This window comes from Copadichromis virginalis, linkage group LG3, assembly GCF_057382275.1.
Source record: "Copadichromis virginalis isolate Kocher_CV1m ecotype Utaka linkage group LG3, C_Virginalis_male_GT1.1, whole genome shotgun sequence".
Lineage (NCBI taxonomy): Eukaryota > Metazoa > Chordata > Actinopteri > Cichliformes > Cichlidae > Copadichromis > Copadichromis virginalis.
The window spans coordinates 51801915-51821468 of NC_140620.1; the positions used below are offsets into that span (position 1 = coordinate 51801915).

A 19554-nucleotide genomic window follows, 5' to 3' on the forward strand; every position below is an offset into this window, starting at 1 on the left:
TGTGTCACCCGGGGGAGGGAGAGGGGGATTGACCTGGCCCAGTCCAAATGCTGCCAGGAGGATTGGATGATCCTGCTTAGAAGGGTGTGCTGTGAAGCAAGCTAATGAGAAGGCCTGTGTGTGTCTGTGTGTGTGTGTTGGCGGGCCTCGCTCAGGGGTTCTGGGTTCAGCCACCCAGGGCACTCTGCCCGGTGATGTTGGGGACACATGTGACCCCGTCAGACCTCCGGCCTGGATTACTGTTACCACCACTATGCCTGTGAGCGTGTGTGTGTATGTCTGTGTGTTTTTGTGAATGCTTGCAGGGAAGAAAGTTGCTTGTTTTTTCATGTGTTCCAACATTTTTCAACCAGCCCAGCCAGCCGCACGCTTTTTATCTCCATCAGCACTTTTAACAATTACCAAAAATCCCAAAGTCACTTCGAAAAAGTCCAAGGGACCGGGGAAGTAAATTAGTTCTTTAGCTAACCCCAGCATATTTACAACAGCGCTTTATAGCTGTTATGATGTTGATGAATGTGCACTGCCCCTGCCAAATAAACTTATAATCGAGTGCTAAAATAATGAATAAATTCGGAGTGGAACAACAGCCCGTGACACGTGCCAGTTTCCTCACCTCTACTGTGTGTGTGCGCACATCTGCCCTCCTGTCTAGTCTAGTGGTAAAGGTGTGTGTTTATTGCTCACTAGCACACGCTACAAAGGAGATAGATTAGGACCACACACTCTTTACACATGTGTCCAACAGTGATGGGGGGAAGAGGAGGTCGAGCCTCCCGAGGCTCATTTGTGTATAATATGTGTGTGTATGCAGACGCAATAGATACGTCTGTTTGCATGTCTGTGTTTTCATAGTCAAACCCCTTACCTGTGTGTCCATCTGCCCGAACAAAGGAAGAAGGAAAGAGGGAAAAGGAGAAAAGATTGCTGCCTCTGGTCGGATTGGCTGCCTCCTTTTTCTCCTTCCCCTGGCCTTTCCATTCTGCCACATCAGCTGAAAGCTCTTTTCACAGCTCCTGTTGCTCTCAGCTCGTAAACTTACACACACTCCTTTTTTTCACCGAGGGGGAAGAGTGACGGTAGGAAGAGAGAGAGAGAGCAAGGGAGCGAGGAAACAAGGCGGGGGGGGGGAGGGGGGGGCTGCTGCCCCGTTGGTTTAACTCGAGCAATACAGTCCATATCATTTTGATCTCGCCTCCTCTCTCGGCCACATTCCTTTTTTTTCTGCACTTCTTCCTAAAGATAAGAAAAATAAAAAAAGCTATACCCAGTGGATATTGTCTAATCATTTCGCCCAAGGATACGTGTAGGCTTACCAGGCTCCTGCTTTCTTACCCACACAGCCCGGAAAAAGGCCTCCGAGCATGAATTATTCATGAAGTCAAAACCTACAGGATGGGTGTAAACGGGTGTGGGCTTTTAAATATACAAACAATCTGTAAACGGGTGCTGGAATGCTGCTCCCGTGATATGACCTACTAACACCTATTCCATAATAAGAATAACCTCCTCAACCAAAAACACATTTGTGGCGGTGACTCCACCAGTCTCTCTCTCTCTGGCGGCTTTTTTTTTTTTTTTTTTGCAGTTGAAACACTTAGCCTAGTTAGCTAGTCTTTTATCCGGCGCCAATTAGCCAACGATTAATGAATTATTGAGAAACGGGAAGGGTGGCGGTGGTGGGGTGGAGGGGGATTAAATTTTAATGTGGATCTTAGGGGGAATAGTTGTATTACAAGTCACCGCAAGCAGCAAACCGGGAGACGCCCACCCTCAGCAGCCATTTACAATAATCTACAGCCGTTTACGAAAGTGGGTAAAGAGGAGAGGAAAAAAGGGAGAGAGTGCGAGTAAAGGAGGGGTGAATGAGCGCTTTTTTTGGCATTAAGAACAGACGCTGAAATCAGACTTGCAAAAAGGTTCCAGAAACTACAAAAGTCCATATGTCATGATCAGATGAGTGACCGAAGCCAGCATCCTCGTCTCTCTGTGCATGTGTGTGTGTTTGGGTCACCTGCCACCCTCCTGCCAGCCACGCCATCTTCACCCCTCCCCCCACCCGAACTCCCAAGCAGTAATGTAAGTTTCGATCTTTCATTAGGGTGGCCGTGTAAGGCCGATAATACGAGATGCTGAGATAAGGATAATATATGTCTGAAGAGGAGCTCTTCCCAAGGTGATCGTTCTGGTTCAGTTCCCTCTTCCTCAAGCAGAACCTGTATTGGCACTTGAGACTTAACTGGTATTGATTTACTTAGGGTTAGGGCCGTCTCCACCCCCCGCTCTGCTCTCCCCGCCGCTCGGTGTTTCTCTTTCACCTCCCAGCACCTGTCTCTGTTTATATTCCTCCAGGAAGGCTTCTTGTCAGGCTGTGGTAGCATCAACCCGTGGAGGGGTCTATAAAAAAAGGTGGATGTCCTGGTGCATTCTGATATTATATTTAAGGAATTAATCTGGCAGCTGAGCACCCACCCCCCTCCCATCCTCCCTCAAAAGCACCCACAGATGCCTGCTTTTCCTCCTCACCTCATGTCATCCCTCGCACATTTTTTGGGTGCGTCTGTGGCTGCTGTAGCGTCATAATTAGCGGCTGGATGTGACACATGTTTCCAATTTGCTACGTCTGGTCACTGCACCGAGGTGGTGGTGGTGGGGCGGGGGTGCAAGAGATAGAGACAGACGGAGAGTGACAGTAGGGAAAAGAGGGAGAGAATAATAGAGGGACAGAAGAGTGGGGGAATGAGAAGAGATGCTTTGATTGTAAAATTCCAGGCCAATATGGATGTTTAAAACAATCCACCATGTTTTTCCCCGTTAGTTTACCTCCTTGTTTATTCCAAGGGAAACAACAAAATTGCACAACTGCCCTGATTTAAAGCTTTCAGTTGGAACACTTAGCCAGCTCACAAATGATGTGGCACAGATGATAATTGCAAAAAAAACAAGGTGCCAATATCACAGTTTGCTAGGCTGGTATCAGTCCATACCTGCACTACTGATATTAGGCTGATATTAGAATTTATGCATCCCTGCAGAAAAAAAAGAGAAGCAGTGGATACTGAGGCGTGAGAAGGAGAGAATATAAGACAGAGGATGGAAGAAAAGATGGGAGGAGAGGTGGAGGGGAAGCTGCAAGTGGATGGTCCAAACTTCAAAGAGGCATACGCAGCAAAGGTCCAGAGGTTAACAATGTGACACCCCATTTACTACACAGACAAGATGTGAACCATACCTGTGCTCTGATTGCTGCAGCTTCTGCTTACTTTTCACCTCATTTCTGAAACCACCTGTGTGTGTGTGTGTCTTCCAGAAGCGTGTCCTTGGAAGAAGCAGACTATTTAGACAAGCAGCGGGCTCTTAACATATTTCAGCCAAGGGCCAAAACCTATTCTGCCCCGAGGCAGCTGATACTAGAGTACTGCTCATGTCACGTAGAGAGCAAGGAGAAACAAGTACACGACAGCATGAAAAAGGGCCAAGAAAATAAACTGGAGGAATGACTAAGCTGATTAACTATGAATAGTAAGCTTCGTGAATAAGCTTCATAGTATAAAAAGAAAAGGGCTTTTTGTATTTTGGATGGATATATGAGCGAGCAAATCTGTGGAAATGACAGCAGAGTGTGGCGTCAAAGCCACCGCCCGTCTAATTGCGAGCCGGGCCCATTCACTGAGCCCTAACACCCACCTAACACTAAACTCCATTAGGAGACAATAGCGTGGAATCACCTGTAAGGCTTCAAAAGCCCAGGCTGTGAGCTTCTCTGTGGAAATTACCCTCCCGTGTCCAACTCTACTCCCTGTTGGGCGAATCCACCCACTGCTGACAAAAAGCCCTCATTAAGGGCTTCATGCCTGGCTCCACAGCAGGGGCCCACGCACAGTCACATCTGTGGAGAAGTGGAGAAACTGGGCAGGACGTAGCCTCCAGCGCACGGACGCATTAAAAACCTGTTAGTCTCTGAAAAAGCCCCTGGCATGGGTGTGAGTTAAAGCTGTCTCGGGGGGGGCCCGGTTGGCATAAGTGAGTCAATTTTCTCTTGTGTTTTTTTTTCTCCCTTCTATAAAGTGTACTTAGAAGAAACGGGAGCTATTCTGGAGCGGTGCTCCATGCTGATAGCCTGCACAGAAGTGTTTATCAAGCTGCAAAATATCATTGTTCCAATTTGCCAACAGAAATGTAGCTAGGATTTGCAGAAATGAATCTTTGTGTCACTGAAGGAAAAAAAAAAACTCCCCTCTTTTCCCTTCCATACAAGCCGCCTTGTTATTCTCCACCTCCCCTCTTCCACCACCACCTCCTCCTCCTCACAGCCAGCAGGTCCATTCAGACACAGGGAAATTGGCAGAGGTGTGAGAAAAGTGGTGTCAGTCATTAAGGCTGGACAGCAGAGAGGTGTTTAAAATGGCATTTCCTCAGCTAATGCCTGACACCTTCTCCGTGAGGAAAAGGAGGAGGAAAGAAAATGCAAATGAGCTCGGGCAAAGTGTGCAGACTGGGTGTTTGACAGGCCTGAGGTCCAAAAGGAGGAAGGGAGTGCTACCCTGGACTTTAATCAAGGTCATCCAGCAACAGCAATTAGAGCATCACACAAGTCTTTATCATCCTACACACACAGCTTCCATCTACGGCCTTAGAGCTCACGGGGACTTTTAGAGGCGCTGCAGCTGGACCAGGAACAATAATCAGTGTGACAAATGCAGAGCAGCAGCATTTATCAGATCACAGTTTAGACTGAGCAAACAATACTGAGAGTGAATACAACAATGACGAAATAGTCTTATTTTTTTCTTCTTTAGATACCGCAAAAAACTGTCCAAAAGGAACCCTGACTGAGAAAAATCAGCAGTGTCGGTAAGACGGGCAGTCTGCTGTAGGCCTGCACTCTGTAACGAATTTCTGACCTTATCCAACAGACGGTGATGAAGGTGCTTTTCTAAAGACACTCCAACAAGCTGTCAGAATGGCAGCCTTCACAGAAAAAAAAAATCAATATTCCGAGTTAGGCCTGCACTTTGTGGTGAATTTCTGCCTTTATCCAACTTTATTTTCTTCTTTATCGCCTGTGTCATGTCGCATTACCGCTCAGCAGTGCACTCAGTTTCTTGCGTTCATAAAACGTTTCATGATTCTCCCGTCGCATGCAATGAAACCACAAAAAAATCAGTTTTCCCCAAGCATGCTTGGAGAACTTCAAGATCAACCCTACAATTAAGTCAGCCAGTGAAACTGTGAGGTCTGCGAGCGCTCTTACCTTTCGTTCAGGGAATTCCAGTAGATGGGCTCCAGGTTGCTGGCTGTCGTCCCCAGTAAATCCAGTAAGAATACCAGCAGGATCCCCAATCCATTCCCACTTCTTCGACACGCCATCTCAACCCTGACACCCAGCATATGCGGCCCCATTTAAAAGCAAGATCTTTTCTGCGGTTTCGATGCTGTTGCACACGAGGGGGGACTCTCTCAAAACAATAGATGCGCGGCTACAGCCGATCAGGCTATAGGTAGAAGACAGTCAAAGTGTGAAGCCAAAGCCCGCTCTGCACAACCTCATGGATCCGAAATGTGGCAGCTTGTAAGCGATCACAGCACACGCACTGAAATGTGCGAGGGGAAAAAGAAACTTGTTCAATCCGCGCGTCTGGGTGTCCAAAAAACGATTTCTGCGCGTCCACAGTTGCACTAATTCTGTGCCAATCCCATGACTTTCCTCGTTAATCTGTCCTTCCCTTTTATTTCTCCAAAAACTGCGCTCCTCGGCTGAAAGGTAACTCCACGGAATCAAAAATATTTAAAAGAAAAAATGATTGCCACCCAGCCTCTAACTCTGTAGCCTTTCGGTGCGCCCTGATTGTCTTTTTTTTTCGAACAATGTTCCCTTGTTCTCTGTGCCGACTCTGTGCGATTTCTCTCCCATTACCTTGTTTCCTCGCAAGAATATCTAGCTTCCAGCATATCAGAGAGGAACCGGGGAAAAGAAATACTGTCAGTGTGGCAGAAGGGCGCAATCAAAACCAGGTCAAAAGTGTGAGGGTGAAACGTTTAAAATGGAAAAGATGTTACTCGTGTCCACAGCTCCATCCTCATAAAGACGTGTTGATGCTCGGCGGGTTCAGTCAGTGCGCGTTACAATCCTTAGTGGCCTCTTTATGGAATCAAAAGCAAACACACACGGGTTGTAAATCCTTAATAGACACGCTGAAAAATAATAATCATAAAAAAGATCCGAAATCGACGATAAATCCAAGAATCAATTCAAAGAAACTGAGAGGAATAAATCAAAGCGCTAGAAAAGCATCTCCACTCTAATAATGTCACACACAGGCCAACGTGAAAGTTTTGAAGTGATAGAAAGGAAAAAATAATATTAATAATAATAAGATGCGAGTTGTGAGCATCAGTCCCGGCTGGAAATTATCTGATGCGGCGCATCATTTGGAGAGCAGGACGCGTCGCTTCTCGGTCATGGAAAAGCGCTTCATTCGTTATCTCCTCCGTCTCTCTGCCTCAAAATCCCACTGCTTTGACTCGTCCTAACGCTCGCAGCACATTGACAGACCGACTGGCTTGTTTGAGAGGAGGAGGAGGAGGGAAAAAAGGGGCATGGATGAATGGAAAGGAGAAAAAAAATCCCCATCCTCCGACTGGCAGGCAGGGCGCACTGACGGAGCGCAATTCTTCCAGGCTTTGTCGGCGGGGGCGGTATCGAGTCCCTTTCAGCACCTCCTCTTTCCTCCTCCTTTTAGAGTCTCGGCCCCCCTTCTCCTCTCTCCTAACTCGGACCTTTGGACTCCCTGGCACTCTATTCTGCCTCCTTTCAAACGCCGAACAAGAACCCCCTCCACCACCACTAGCTCTCTAAATGTTCACCAACGTGCGCCCCTGAAAATGACGAAAGAGCAAGAGCGCCCTCAATGTATTGACTAAGCATCACATGTGGCACTGAGGCAGGATCGTATTGGAAAAACACAATCCAGATGCAGTTTTACAAGGATTTTTCATTCAAATGTCCCCGCAAAGCTACTTCCTACAGGAGTGATTACTCCAGACGCAAAGCGCCTCACAGAACAGCAGGAGCTCGCGCTATGAGGCCTCGTGGATACATAAAGCAAAGTTACAGCACTGTTTCAGGGATGAAGTTGAAAACAGGAACTTGCACCGAAATGTCTCCTTAGAGAGAATTATGATATCTCGCATGATCACTGGGCCGGCCTCACCTCGCTACATCTGCGCAGTGTAAGGGAAAAGAATCCGCTCTCCTTGTGTGGGAGGACAGAGCAGAGTCTCAGCAGCTTCAAAGCGGGCAGCTGAGCTTGATGGGTTGCAGGACGATCCGGGTGGCAGGACCCGCTGAGGGCCACACACACACACACACACACACACACCAGTGTTTACGGTGGGGCCCTCAGCCTCCCCACTCATCCACGGCAACAAGCCTGAGACTGGACTGTCAAAGCTGTGCCTGTGCTGCCACCAAGTGGTAGATAGAGCGCATGAGCCTTAGGGGAAGACTAATTCTTTAATCCCCCAATGTGACAGCCCCTTTAGCAGTGCATTATAAAGCATTATTGGATTTTGGTGTTTGACAAAGAGTAGATGATAAAAAAAATCACACTTTCCCGCTCTCTGTTGCATTATTTGAAAATAAAGAAAGAAATAAAAAGCACAGTTATTGCAGTAGTTTGGAATGCCAGCTTTTACTGGAATAAAGTGACAAGAACGGATCAATATTCTTTCTTTGTTTCACACCTACATACATGACATGACATCTGCATGAAGAATTCCCCCTAGTCCATGCATGACTTCCTGTTCCACCATCTGTAGCCGAGTGCAGTAGAGCCGCTGATACCTGAGAGGAAGAGATTCTGTAATATCTTTTATTGAAAATATTTCACTTCACAAAAACAAAGAGGAAGAAAACTCTACGCACCCCTGAACACGCTCTGCCATTCCTGCACAGCCGGGGAGGAGAAAGGAAATGAAAGTGGGAGAGAAACAGAGGAAAGCAAGAATGAGGGCAGCGACTTATGGGAAAGTTGTGGCTCAGCAGACTTCAATTCAGTGTCATGCTCAAGGGCACTGCAGCACATCAGCTGAGTGAACCTCCAGGCGATCAAACCGAGGGTCCGCAGGCAGCCGGGGATACTCGGAAAGACAGAAGTGCAGACGTTTCCCTCTGCAGTGCGAAATTACAGCGTGCTTTCTTACGAGGATTGTAATTGCAGGGTTATGAGAGCCAAACAAGAAACAAATGCAGCAGAGAGATTTTATAGAGCTGGTCAGAGACACAGAATGAAAAAAAAAGAAAAGAAAAGAGAGCAGAGATGGAGCTGTTTCTGTTGCACTGACCTCCAGAAACCTTGGCAGGGCACACGACAAAGCTAAATGTAGTGGAGGAAGATAGACTGGTTCAGAGACAACAGCGGTTCAGAGGTGGAGCTGGCACGAAAAACAAACCTTCTGCTCTGTCTGGGAATCTATCTGTGTGGGTAAACTGGCGGGCTTGTGGCTCTCTCGCTCTATTTTTGAGTGGAAGATGACTCGGTTAAAAAAAACAACTGCAGAGCTATAAGACACCACCTACATCAGATCTGCCATGTTGCTGAATAACAGAATGTACTTTCTGGAGATGTATTCATCTGCTTAATATACACTCAGAGCTGCGATGTTGGTGTTTATTAGTGTTCATTTATTCAGGCTGACCTCATTTACTGCACCGACCTTCAACTCTTCTTCGCAACCACATCTTCTCCCCGGTGACTCTGCCGCAGCTGCCAGACTTCACCACAGACACACACACATGCATACACCCACATAGCACACATAATGTGCTATACACGCATTTACACAAAATGACGCGTGAGCATCAACATAAGCAATTACACCAAGTGCATGGTTGACATTATGCATGCAGTGGAAGGTTAGGGATATACACACACATACACAAACACACAAACCAAGCGCAGACACCCACGGTGGCAGCAATACAAAGACCTCAGACAGGAAAACATGCACCCTGATGGGAATGAAATTCACACCAAGGGTGGTACTGATATGCGTGTGTGTCTGCGTGTGTGTGTGCACGAGGATGTGGGTTGTTGTCAGAGCATGGCACCCTCTTCCTGCCTTGCAGATGATAGATCTCAGCTCCTTTTTCCTTCAGCATCCGTCTATCCCTGTGAGCTTCCCTCTCTCGTGCTCTCTCTCACACACACACACACACACACACACACACACACACACACACACACACACACACACACACACACACACACACACACCCTCTCGTCTCCTTGTGACAGGGAGAAAGAGACATGGGCTGGAGGGGGATTAAGTAAGGGCAAGGGAGGGGTTGTGCAACATGTGATGAGCAGATCACACGTACCGATGGATTTTTGGTGTTATTTAACATCCATCCATCCATTCATCATCCATCCATCCATCCATCCATCCATCCATCCATCCATTCATCCGTCCATCCATCCATCCATCCATCCATCCATCCATCCATCCGTCCATCCATCCATCCATCCATCCATTCATCCGTCCATCCATCCATCCATCCATCCATCCATCCATCCATCCATCCACTTCCTTCCAGTTATCCAGTCCAGGGTCACAGGGTGACCGGATCCTATTCCAGCTGTTATTTAACATGATACAGTTATATTTACAATGTTGCATTAGAAGGAAAAGACAGGGAATCCGGCCCACTTTGTCCCCTAATTACCACCCATGGTTGCCATAAAACGACATAATTATTGGCTGGGGGGGTGTTTTATGCCCTCACCTCATTTTTCATGTAAGATTAAACTTGATTTTTCCAGCGCTGTTGGACATCATCCTCCCATAGCGCAGGGAAATAGAGCTGAAAACATTTCTCTCTGTCTTTTCTGAGATTTGTTCGAAACGACACTCCTAAATCTCACTCTCTCGTCCCCCAGCGCCCACTCTGAACTTGCAAGTCTGGTTTTTTTTTTTCATCACTTTCAACTGGGGAGGGATCAAAGCCGTCGAGCGGGAGGTCCTGGATGGCTGGACGAAAATAAAAAGCAGTCATTCACATCGGACACCTGAGACCATCCTTGAACAGGGACATGCATGACCGCCTGTTATCACAGGACCCTCAAATCTTCGTCTGGGTTATGCGACGGCAAACTAAAATGTCTCTTTGACAGCTGAGCGACTCCATCCACCGGGGAAAGGTGAGACGTGTGGATGAAAGGTTCGGGAAACACAGAGTAGATCTTATTCATGGATCTTTGCCAGGAAATAGGTACAAAGTGATGCACTGATGTCGTATACAACTGAATGTTAGGGTGGAAAAAAAAATCATCTAAGTAATAAGTAGTAAACCGTGTAGCAAATGTGGCTTTCAAGTCTTTGGCTGTGACCTTGCTTTGCGACCCTCTACAAACTGAACACACAGAAACCTCGGAGTATTTAAGACTTTCTCCTCAAAACGTCTCATTTGATGTGCAGAGTCCCAAACCCCAGAGGATCTCAGAGGCAAAATAAGCGAAGATTAAAGAAGAGTGACAAAAAGTTGCATGAAAACTTTAAATAACTTCTTGTATACCTGATCGGGGTAGCCACATCTCGTAATGCTGAGCTTTACTCTTTGCTAAAGTTTCAAGTTGTTTAGTGTGCCTCTTGCACGCTCCCACCATCCCTGCATAACCTTTTTTTTAAAATACGCACACACTTTAAAAGCCCTTGAACCTAACACACCTACTGTATTCTCAGCTGTAAACACATCTCAGAATGAAACCAGGTGAAGCTGTGGAGCATGAGGTTCAGTGGGTCAGTAGTAAAATATCAAGGCTGGCCTAAACTTTGCACCAACTTAAGTGAAAAAGTCTGATTTCCCAGATTTCTCTTGCTGTCCTTTAAAAACATCTGTGAACCACATGCACTGGTATTGTAATTCAACCCAGTGATCACTGCTCCGCTTCCTTTAAGGTTCTGCCGTGTGCAGACCCCTGTTACAGGGTCCGCATCTCCTGGATTCAGTCTTTTTCCCGGGACTTGACGAGAGAAACAAAAAGTGTTGCCAGGGAATATTTCCAGCCTTAGCCTTAAAATATTACCTGACCTGGTCCCTCGTGAGGTGCAGGCCACCCAGAGTGTCATCTGAGAGGATTTTCACAATCTTTGTGAGGAACTTTGTTGCTTTCCTCATGTGGACAGTCGCTCTGCGTGTCTCTGTCTCCCCTCTCTCGCCTGCCTTTTCATTTTATCAGTAAGACACCTCTTTGCCCCTCCTAATCTCCTCCTCCATCTGTCTCCTCAGCCCCTCGCAGAGATCTTCTGACCCATCGCCACCTGCTTCCTCTCCACTGATGCCGCCGACTCTGATAAACCTCCCCTTCGGTCACTGTGCAGCGGGGGAGTAAGAGAGGGAGGGCTGTTATGAAAGGGTGCAGGGAATGGACAGGCAGGAGGACAAGAGTTGTCATGCTTGCAGCCTGAGGGCAGGTAGGATGATTTTAGGCCCTGCTTCTCTACCTTTCCCCAGAGTGCAATTACGCAAGCAATTACTCTCCCTGGGCGATGCACAGCCGCTAAACCGCCAAGATCACATCCAATCTGCGAGAGCCGACTGGGATACTGGATGCTTAATGTACTTCAATAGGCTCACCCTCATGATAACAAGCTACAAAGATGGCTGGGGGGGGGGGGGGGGGGGGGATGTGTGGAGGATGAGGAGATGATGAGGTGAAGGGTAGGGACAGTAGAAGCGCACGTGCTCAGTTGATATGTATGAGGGCTTACATATCCGTGAGAAAAATATCAATGCAGAGCCTCTCATCTCTGCTTGTCAGCGACTGTAGAATACGATGATATGACACATCTTTACTCTGCATTAATCTTCCTAGCAATTTCAGATGGATATCCATGCGTGTGTGCCTCCACATCTGGAGTGAATAGAAGGAGATCAGGCTCCGGAGTGAAATGAAACCTCTGGTGCTGTGCTTTTCCCCCAGCTTCAGAGCATGTGCAGGAGTGCAGGTGCCAATTATTTTCACATCTAATGTAAACCAGAGAACAAGGACACGTCAATCACAGCTGCAGCCTTTTGGAATGGAAATGGGATGTATTCATAGGAACACCGCTATTTTGGCGGCTGATGAAATGTGGGTTGGTTGGGATTTCTAAAAATATCCCAGTGGATTCAAGTTTTGTAAGGAAAACCTCAAGTCGTCTGAACTTCAGACTGGTCCGTCCATAATGAGCAGAAATTGTGGCGATGTGAAAATGGAAAACTATTACTGACTGTGAACAATAAGGTGTTTCAATTTTTGAGTCATGCTCATGAAAACATTTATTACTCTGGAATGTCACTCATATCCTAACCAGTGTTAACAGAAGAAGCCATTGATGATTTGCAGGCAGGCAGCCAGGCACTAACAACACATTGACGAACAAGGTGTGCTGCCATGTGAGCTCTTTTGTGAGTCTGCAGTCTAATGCTAATCAAGCAAGAATCGCTGGGCCTAAAAACAATAAATGGAGCAAATTTGGAAGTGTCCAAAATTGCAGCTCCACTAATAGCCACTTGTGGTTGGCTCCAAAAGTGAGTCAGTCCCCATAGACACCCACCTTAAAATGTTCAACGTTAGAAAAATAAACCTCTTTAGAGCCTTTTACTAAAAGTCTTTCTGAAATGAAACGAGCAGTACTACATTTATCACATATTTGGTACAATAGTTGAAAAAGATCCCGAGCCAGCCTTCCTGATCGCATTACTCAGTCTGTTGGTGTTACCAGCTTCAATTCTGCTCCCTCAGCACACAAAATACAGTGTACTTTCCACATTTTAGTGATAGAAAATCTCCATCATTTTGCATCACATATTGATGGATCTCAGCTTCTTTTGTAAATGAAACCTGCTCGCTTCCTTTTTGTTCGCGGCCTCTATTGGTTTGCTGGTTCAGCTTGTTGTTGATGTGGATTCCCAGGATAAACTCGCCCTTCCTGAAGTTAGTCACCATTTCTTTGATCTTATTTATTTACAAGTACATGAATCCTCCCAGACCACTCCACAAAATCATCCATGAATACTCTGTACTCCTCCTCATGCCCATTATTTAAACATCCAACCACTGCAGGATCATCAGATTGTTTTTGTAGGTGGCATGAGTTATACTGAGGTTTGCAGGCTGAACAGCAATGGTGACAGCACAGTTGTCTGTGGAGCTCTTTACTACACACCAAATCAAACAGAGCACTGTCCAGGCTCACACACTGTAACCTGTGTCAGTTAGTAAGTCATCCAGTGATTATGATTTTGGTTAGAGCTAATTCTTCCTTTCATAACAACTATATGAGGTGCTAAAGTTTTTTTAGAAATCACTATTTAAGGTTTAAAGCTATATACAATAGCGCTGTGGCTCATTAACGATAAAGTGGATACCGATACAGGGTGCTAGCTGTTTGCTAGCACTCACCTTTGCTAACATTAGTCAATAAACTGTCTTTGTCTTTTAGTGCATTTGTTATCAATTTATCTATCAGGTAATATGTAATATGTAAATACTTGAAATTCAAGTATCTTTTTTACCAAATGTGAGCACTAATTGGTAGGAATCTCTGTCAGTACATGCTATAGATGCACCTTGCTAACCAAGCTCGCTAGCTTAGCTCTTGGCTTAGCACTCCTTCTCTTCCAAAATGTTCAAATCTAATGTGGTAACATGACCATTATAATCTGTATAGTAATATTTATTAATATTAGTGCCTGTGGTACTTCTTCATTATGTATTTTGTTGTGAGTCAAATAAAATTCTGTCGTGGAAAAATGGTGGCCATTAAGTTGTGCACAGAAAGTGACATGTGAAGCAATGAAAACAGAGAACATAACATCATATTTGCATGTGGGGATGATGAAATTAATACATATGAAAATAAAAAGAACTGGAATTTGTAATAAATGTTTTTTACAGACATAGAGATGTTATTAATACATATATACATACATATGCTAAGATTTTGGGGCATATTAGCATGCCAGTATTTGCTAAACTGCCCTAAACTGTAAAGGTTAGAATGATACTAAATTTTACCACCCTTTCCCTGCTCTGTTTCCATCTAGTACTCAGCTTTATCTAAGGTTTAAAGCTATGTCTTGCCCTCCATGTCATACCTGGTATTTCAGGACCAATTTGATAACTGGTTAGCTAAATATTTGCAGTCAGTAGCCATTTCTTCACCTTTCTAGTTGCACGAAAAGACCGTATTTACTGTCAGCACAGCCAAGTCGGTGAAGAATCAATTTAGCAAGGTTCAAAAACGCATTGTCACCTTACTTTTTGGTGGTACATCCCAGCTACAAATCTTTTGCCATTGCTCACATTAAATGGGGTTAATATATATTTGAATACTTTGCACTTACATTTGTTACAAAGCCTGAACTGTAGACTGTACCAAACAATGTGGGGGCTGTTGAAGTGCCGCGGATAATCTATTAACTCGAAGAAAACTCGATGGAACAACAGCATGCGGCTGCTGTGTCAGAGCAGGGTCAGAGTGAAGCCCTGTGCTAAGCGCCTGCCAAATACATTCAAAGTGTCTGAGAGATAAAGGAGGCGTCCGTTTGACATTTTAAGAAATGCCATGTATGACAACCTCTAAAAGCTACAGGAAATCTGTTCCCTCTGCTTCATGTTCTTAAAAAGCTCTTTTCCTTTTAAAGGCAGCATGAGAGTGACAAACCAGAGAGCAGTCTAGACATTTTAGCATCTCCAGCTTCAGAGACGTGTATGCTCCTCTTTTTTTCCTCCATGCTAATTCAACCGGGGGTCACACGGCTGAGTGTTTGCTTGAGTGCCTCACTGTGGGATTAGGAGATTCAACAGGCAGACAGCCATTTGAATAATTGTTTTCAAATGTCTTTCTTAATATCGAGATCCCATTACTTACTATTCGCCACACTCCCTAGCGATGAGCGCCGGAGCTTTGTGTGTATGTATGTGTGCGTGTGTCTAATGGAAGGCACTTATGCGAGGCCATGGAGACTCGCTCAGGATGCCACATAAATGGAGGCTCAGAACACAGAAACACAGAACACTTGATGTGGATTGGCTCATTAGCTGCACAAGTGGAAAGACTACACTGACTGCAGCCACCTTGGGATGAAGATAACGGCTTTGCTGTCAACTGCGGGACAGCGCTGAGGTTTGGCCAACACGGCTTCAAGGAGCACAGCAGCATAGATACCATTTGTAGTGACATATATTTAGAATTTAGTCAGTGTTCTGAGTTGCTTCCAGAATATCAGCCCTAATAGAGCACATAAGCCTCCAAAGATTGATTTAATAATGGGACTGCCTCACTGAAAACCACTGCATTTAATATTAAATCAATATGCAATTTGTGGTTTTAGCCCAAGGGCAGAATGTTCTGACCATGAAAATAAAAATGTATTGGCTAATTATTAAACCGACCTGAAAAATAAACAAGGTAGTCAAGAAAAAAAAGATGATAATCCTTAAAAAAACAAACAAAAAAAATCCATCTGTATTAAATTAATCTCAATTCAATTAGCAAATAACAACATAGTTCATATCAGGGCACTTTACTGAGGTGACGACCTCACATAATCACAGAGAGAAACTCCATGACTGCCTTCGAGGAAGCACTTGGCAACAATGCGGGATGGAAAAATGAAGGAAATTAATCCAATTTGTAGCTAGCCTTGAATATTGTAGAATCACTCCACAGCACAATAGCACTGACTCAGGGGAGGTTCAAGGCCGATGACTGATGGCAAACAGCTGAGCTGTTAGATGATGCACTGTGGTTACCAAGTAATAGTTCATTTCTTATTTTGTGCAGAGCAGCTAGCATAGAGCCGCCTGCTGCTAGCAACAAGTTAGATAAGGGTGATAAGAGTGAGCCCAGCATTAAACCTGGAGGCTGAAAAACCTGAATAATGGCCCTGTGCTGGTGTCACCTTGCATAGATGTTGTGCTATGCAGAAGGGGATTGCGGGAATTCCACCTACATAGAGGCTGCAGAGACAAACTTGCATAATGTTGACTAAAACACCAACAGAGCATTGAGTGCAGTGAGGCTGCAGGTATGTGACGTGTCGAAAAGCTGACTGTAACAGAAGAGAGCTACAGCAGAGTTCATGAGAAGCACAGAGAGTGACAGAAGCAGAGTTTTAATTGTTTTCAAATCTCAGTTTTTATTCACAACAAAGACCTTATTTGCATTATCATGACTTCAGAACCTCATACAGTATTTGCTTCACCTTGTTTTTCACACTGCCCCCTGGTGGCAGTACACAGCTTCAACATGAACATGTACAGTTTTTTGCATTTTTGCTTCTGTACAGACTTTCACATTTGAGTCATGCTGCATTTCCTCCTTTGAGTTGCTCTACCAGCCCTTTACTGCAACCACCTTCTGCCCTTGCTTATATCTGATTATGCCAAAGGACTTTTCTACTCTATTTGAGCATCCAAAGCGCTTCGTACAAGAACTTTTCTACGCTTAAGTGCTTTCTGTGTAACATTTATACATATTCACAGTGTGATGGATACACCAGAGAGCAACTTGGGGTTCAGCAACTTGTCCAAGGATACTTTGGCTAGAACAGCCAGGGATGAAACCACCAACTATCTGCTCAAAAGTTGTTCTGTTCATCTGGACGTAGCATTTTCAGTGGGAGAGTTGATTGAACAGAATCAACTTTTGGGCATTTACTTACCTGGATGGAGCATGCATCAAGACACCAACTATCTGATTGGTGGATGACCCACCTCCTGGTCCGTCTCCTAATCAGGTGACGGAATCGCCCACTGAAGAATATCCCATTTATTTCTTATTTTCTTGGCCTGATATTGCACTTAAAACAACAGTTTGAATTATTTTCAGGCATTATGCTGGCTTCATTCATCGTGAAATAGCAAGGAAACCTCATGATGCCATGAGACTGGTCATCAGTCAGTAGTCCAGTTAATTCTGAGCCTCTGTAAATGGTGGCCTATGTGTAAGAGTGTCTGTAAAACCCCATGAATTAAAGCCGAAAAGCTACACTTCAGTCACATCTGGATTGTTTGATTTAAACAACATATCTGTGGCGATGTACCGAGGCAAATGTTCTCTTAGTCTAACAATATATAGACCTACAGCTGCTTATGTTAAGATGGGTTACTTGCTCCCTTTTGCATTTAGAAGCCTAATTTTAGCCACTGTTGATATTTAAAATTCAGACACGGCTGGAGATGATTCAATAAAGTTCTGTTTACTGCACATAATGAAAAACTCTCATCTGCTCACAAAAGGTCTCATAGCTCAGGACGGATATAAAGCTCTGGGAAGTGTCCAGATTGACTACAGGCTGATTCGATTTAGCCTTCAGTCGCCGGTGTTATAACTACTTTCTGTCCTGATAGCAAAGAGCAAACACTCAGCTCACAGTCAGTGCAGCAACTTCAATACGGCTCTCATTTCGGAGATTCAAGTCTTTTGTCAATACTTTGCATCTCCTCCTTTATTTCAAATGACAGCCTCAGCCTCACACACACAGGATAGCAGTGTTTTCTGGAGACGTGCCTCGCCTCTCTTTACAGACACTTTTTTTCAGCTGTTCTTTACTGCAGGGGTTGCGTTGCTCGAACTTTCTCTTTAAATATAAACCCGAAGGCGTTGTGTTGGATCCAAGTCAGGCGACAAACTTGCTCAGGTCATAGTTCTCACTTTTTTCTTCTTTAGAAACTGGTGTGTAATTTTGGCAGCGTGCTTTGGATCGTTTTCACGCAGCAATATCCCTCCTCTGCCAGGCTTCTGGAAACTGCGAGCCATCTTGTTTGCCAGTATTTTGGTTTATCCACAGGCATTCACGGTGCCGTCTATAAATGTCAACCGTCTGCACTCCTACAAGGCCGTATCATCATCACACCCCCACCTCTGTGCAGTCACCGCGGTGGTCCCAGCCAGGCTGTTCCATCTACCCGAATGTAAACATCTGATCCATTTGTCATGTTCTTTAGCGAAGTTTTAGCCTGCAGTTTGGTGCCAAAGATCAATCAGGTCATTTTTTTCCCTTTTTTCAAAGCTTGACATTATGCGATGTCCTTCGCAAATGTCTGAGCTGTCACACAAATTCAGATTTCCATTGATAACCCCGGTGCCAAGTCTGTAGCACTCGCCCATCTGTTTTCAGAGCTAGACTGTTCAAGTAGTGCAGCACTGTCTGTGGCATTTCAAGAGGACAGCCACAGTGGCTCTGATTAGTGGTGCTGTGGCTCGTTCTGTAGCTCCTGATTTCTACTGCAAATGTTTCTGCTGATTTCCAGCAGGGCACTGACCTCTCTTAATGCTTTTCCATCCTTCTTAAGTCTCACAATTAGATTTTTTAAAATTCCTCTGGCAGTTCTTTTCAAAGTAGAGGAATAATGCAGACATGCACCGCTTATAGAAAGATCTAGTAGAAGTACTCATGGGCAGGTATTGTGAGGTATTATCTTAATTAACGGCAATTTGAATGGCCAAAAGAAAAAACCCTGCATACTTCAAATCACTAATAAAATCTGATAACGTTTGCCCAAACAGGAGGATTTAAAGGTTTTAGAGGACTTTGTTTTCCCCTGAAGATGATGTTTTCCACCATGTTTGCTGCGAGCGAATCCTGCCGTGACTCAGGATCCTCTCTCTCACAGAAATTAGCAAAAGTTCTGGTCACAGGACGGTTTTGCTGTCCACTTTGGTATATGTATGGTCTGTGTTTTTCATTGCATTACATTAACACTGCACACTAACTCCAGGTATATGCTGTGCACCAAAGGTGTAGATTTCAAGGTGGGTGCAGGAGTATCTAAACTCGTGCAATCATTCTCCGCGCCCTCAATAAAATGATGAAAGAGGCAGAGGACATATTTAGGAAGAACTGCTTTAATGATTTTACTCTGAAAGGAATGTCTCGACAGCAGAGGGTCTTTTTAATGCATAAAATATTCATATAAATTACAAAATGTCAGCTGCATAATGCGACTCTCCCATTTCAGCACATCCCAACGGAGTTCTATTGAACTGAGATCTGTGGAGGCGGTCTGAGTGCAGTGAACTCCCTGTGATGTTCCAGAAACCAGATTGAGATGATCTGAGCTTTGTGAAATGATGCATTATCCTATTGGAAGCAGGTATTAGAAGACGGGTACACCGTGGCCATGATCAACAACAATACTCTAAACTTTAAATGATGCCCACTGGGTGCTAAAGGGCCCAAAACGTGCCAGGTAAATATCCCCCATATGATTACACCACCAGCAGCAGCCTGGCGTTTTACTGCAAAACAGGATAAGAGGCATGCTTTCATGGTGTTTACACTAACTCTGAGTGTTGCAGGAGACATTAAGACTCCTGATGTCAGTTTGGAAGATGTGTGAATTGCATCCTGTTTCCTGTTCCAGCTGAGGGGAGTGGCACCCAGTGTGGTCCTCTGCTGCTGTACCCCATCGGCTTCACGGCTTGACATTTGCACTCAGAGATGCTCTTATTCATACCTTGGTTATAACAAATAGTTCTTTGAGTTATTGGTGCATTCCA

The 19554-nt window shown here is 45.0% G+C and overlaps 1 protein-coding gene across 1 annotated transcript in view; it reads right to left on the reverse strand.

Moving 5' to 3' along the window:
• The window catches only part of efnb3b (ephrin-B3b), an 87188-nt gene extending 80501 nt beyond the window's left edge, over nucleotides 1–6687 (reverse strand). The window contains exon 1 of the mRNA XM_085451609.1: nucleotides 5255–6687. Within this exon, the coding sequence (XP_085307735.1) occupies nucleotides 5255–5403 (149 nt within the window). The 5' untranslated portion in view covers nucleotides 5404–6687. The remainder of the gene's footprint in view (nucleotides 1–5254) is intronic.
• Between the last annotated feature and the right edge of the window lie 12867 nt (nucleotides 6688–19554).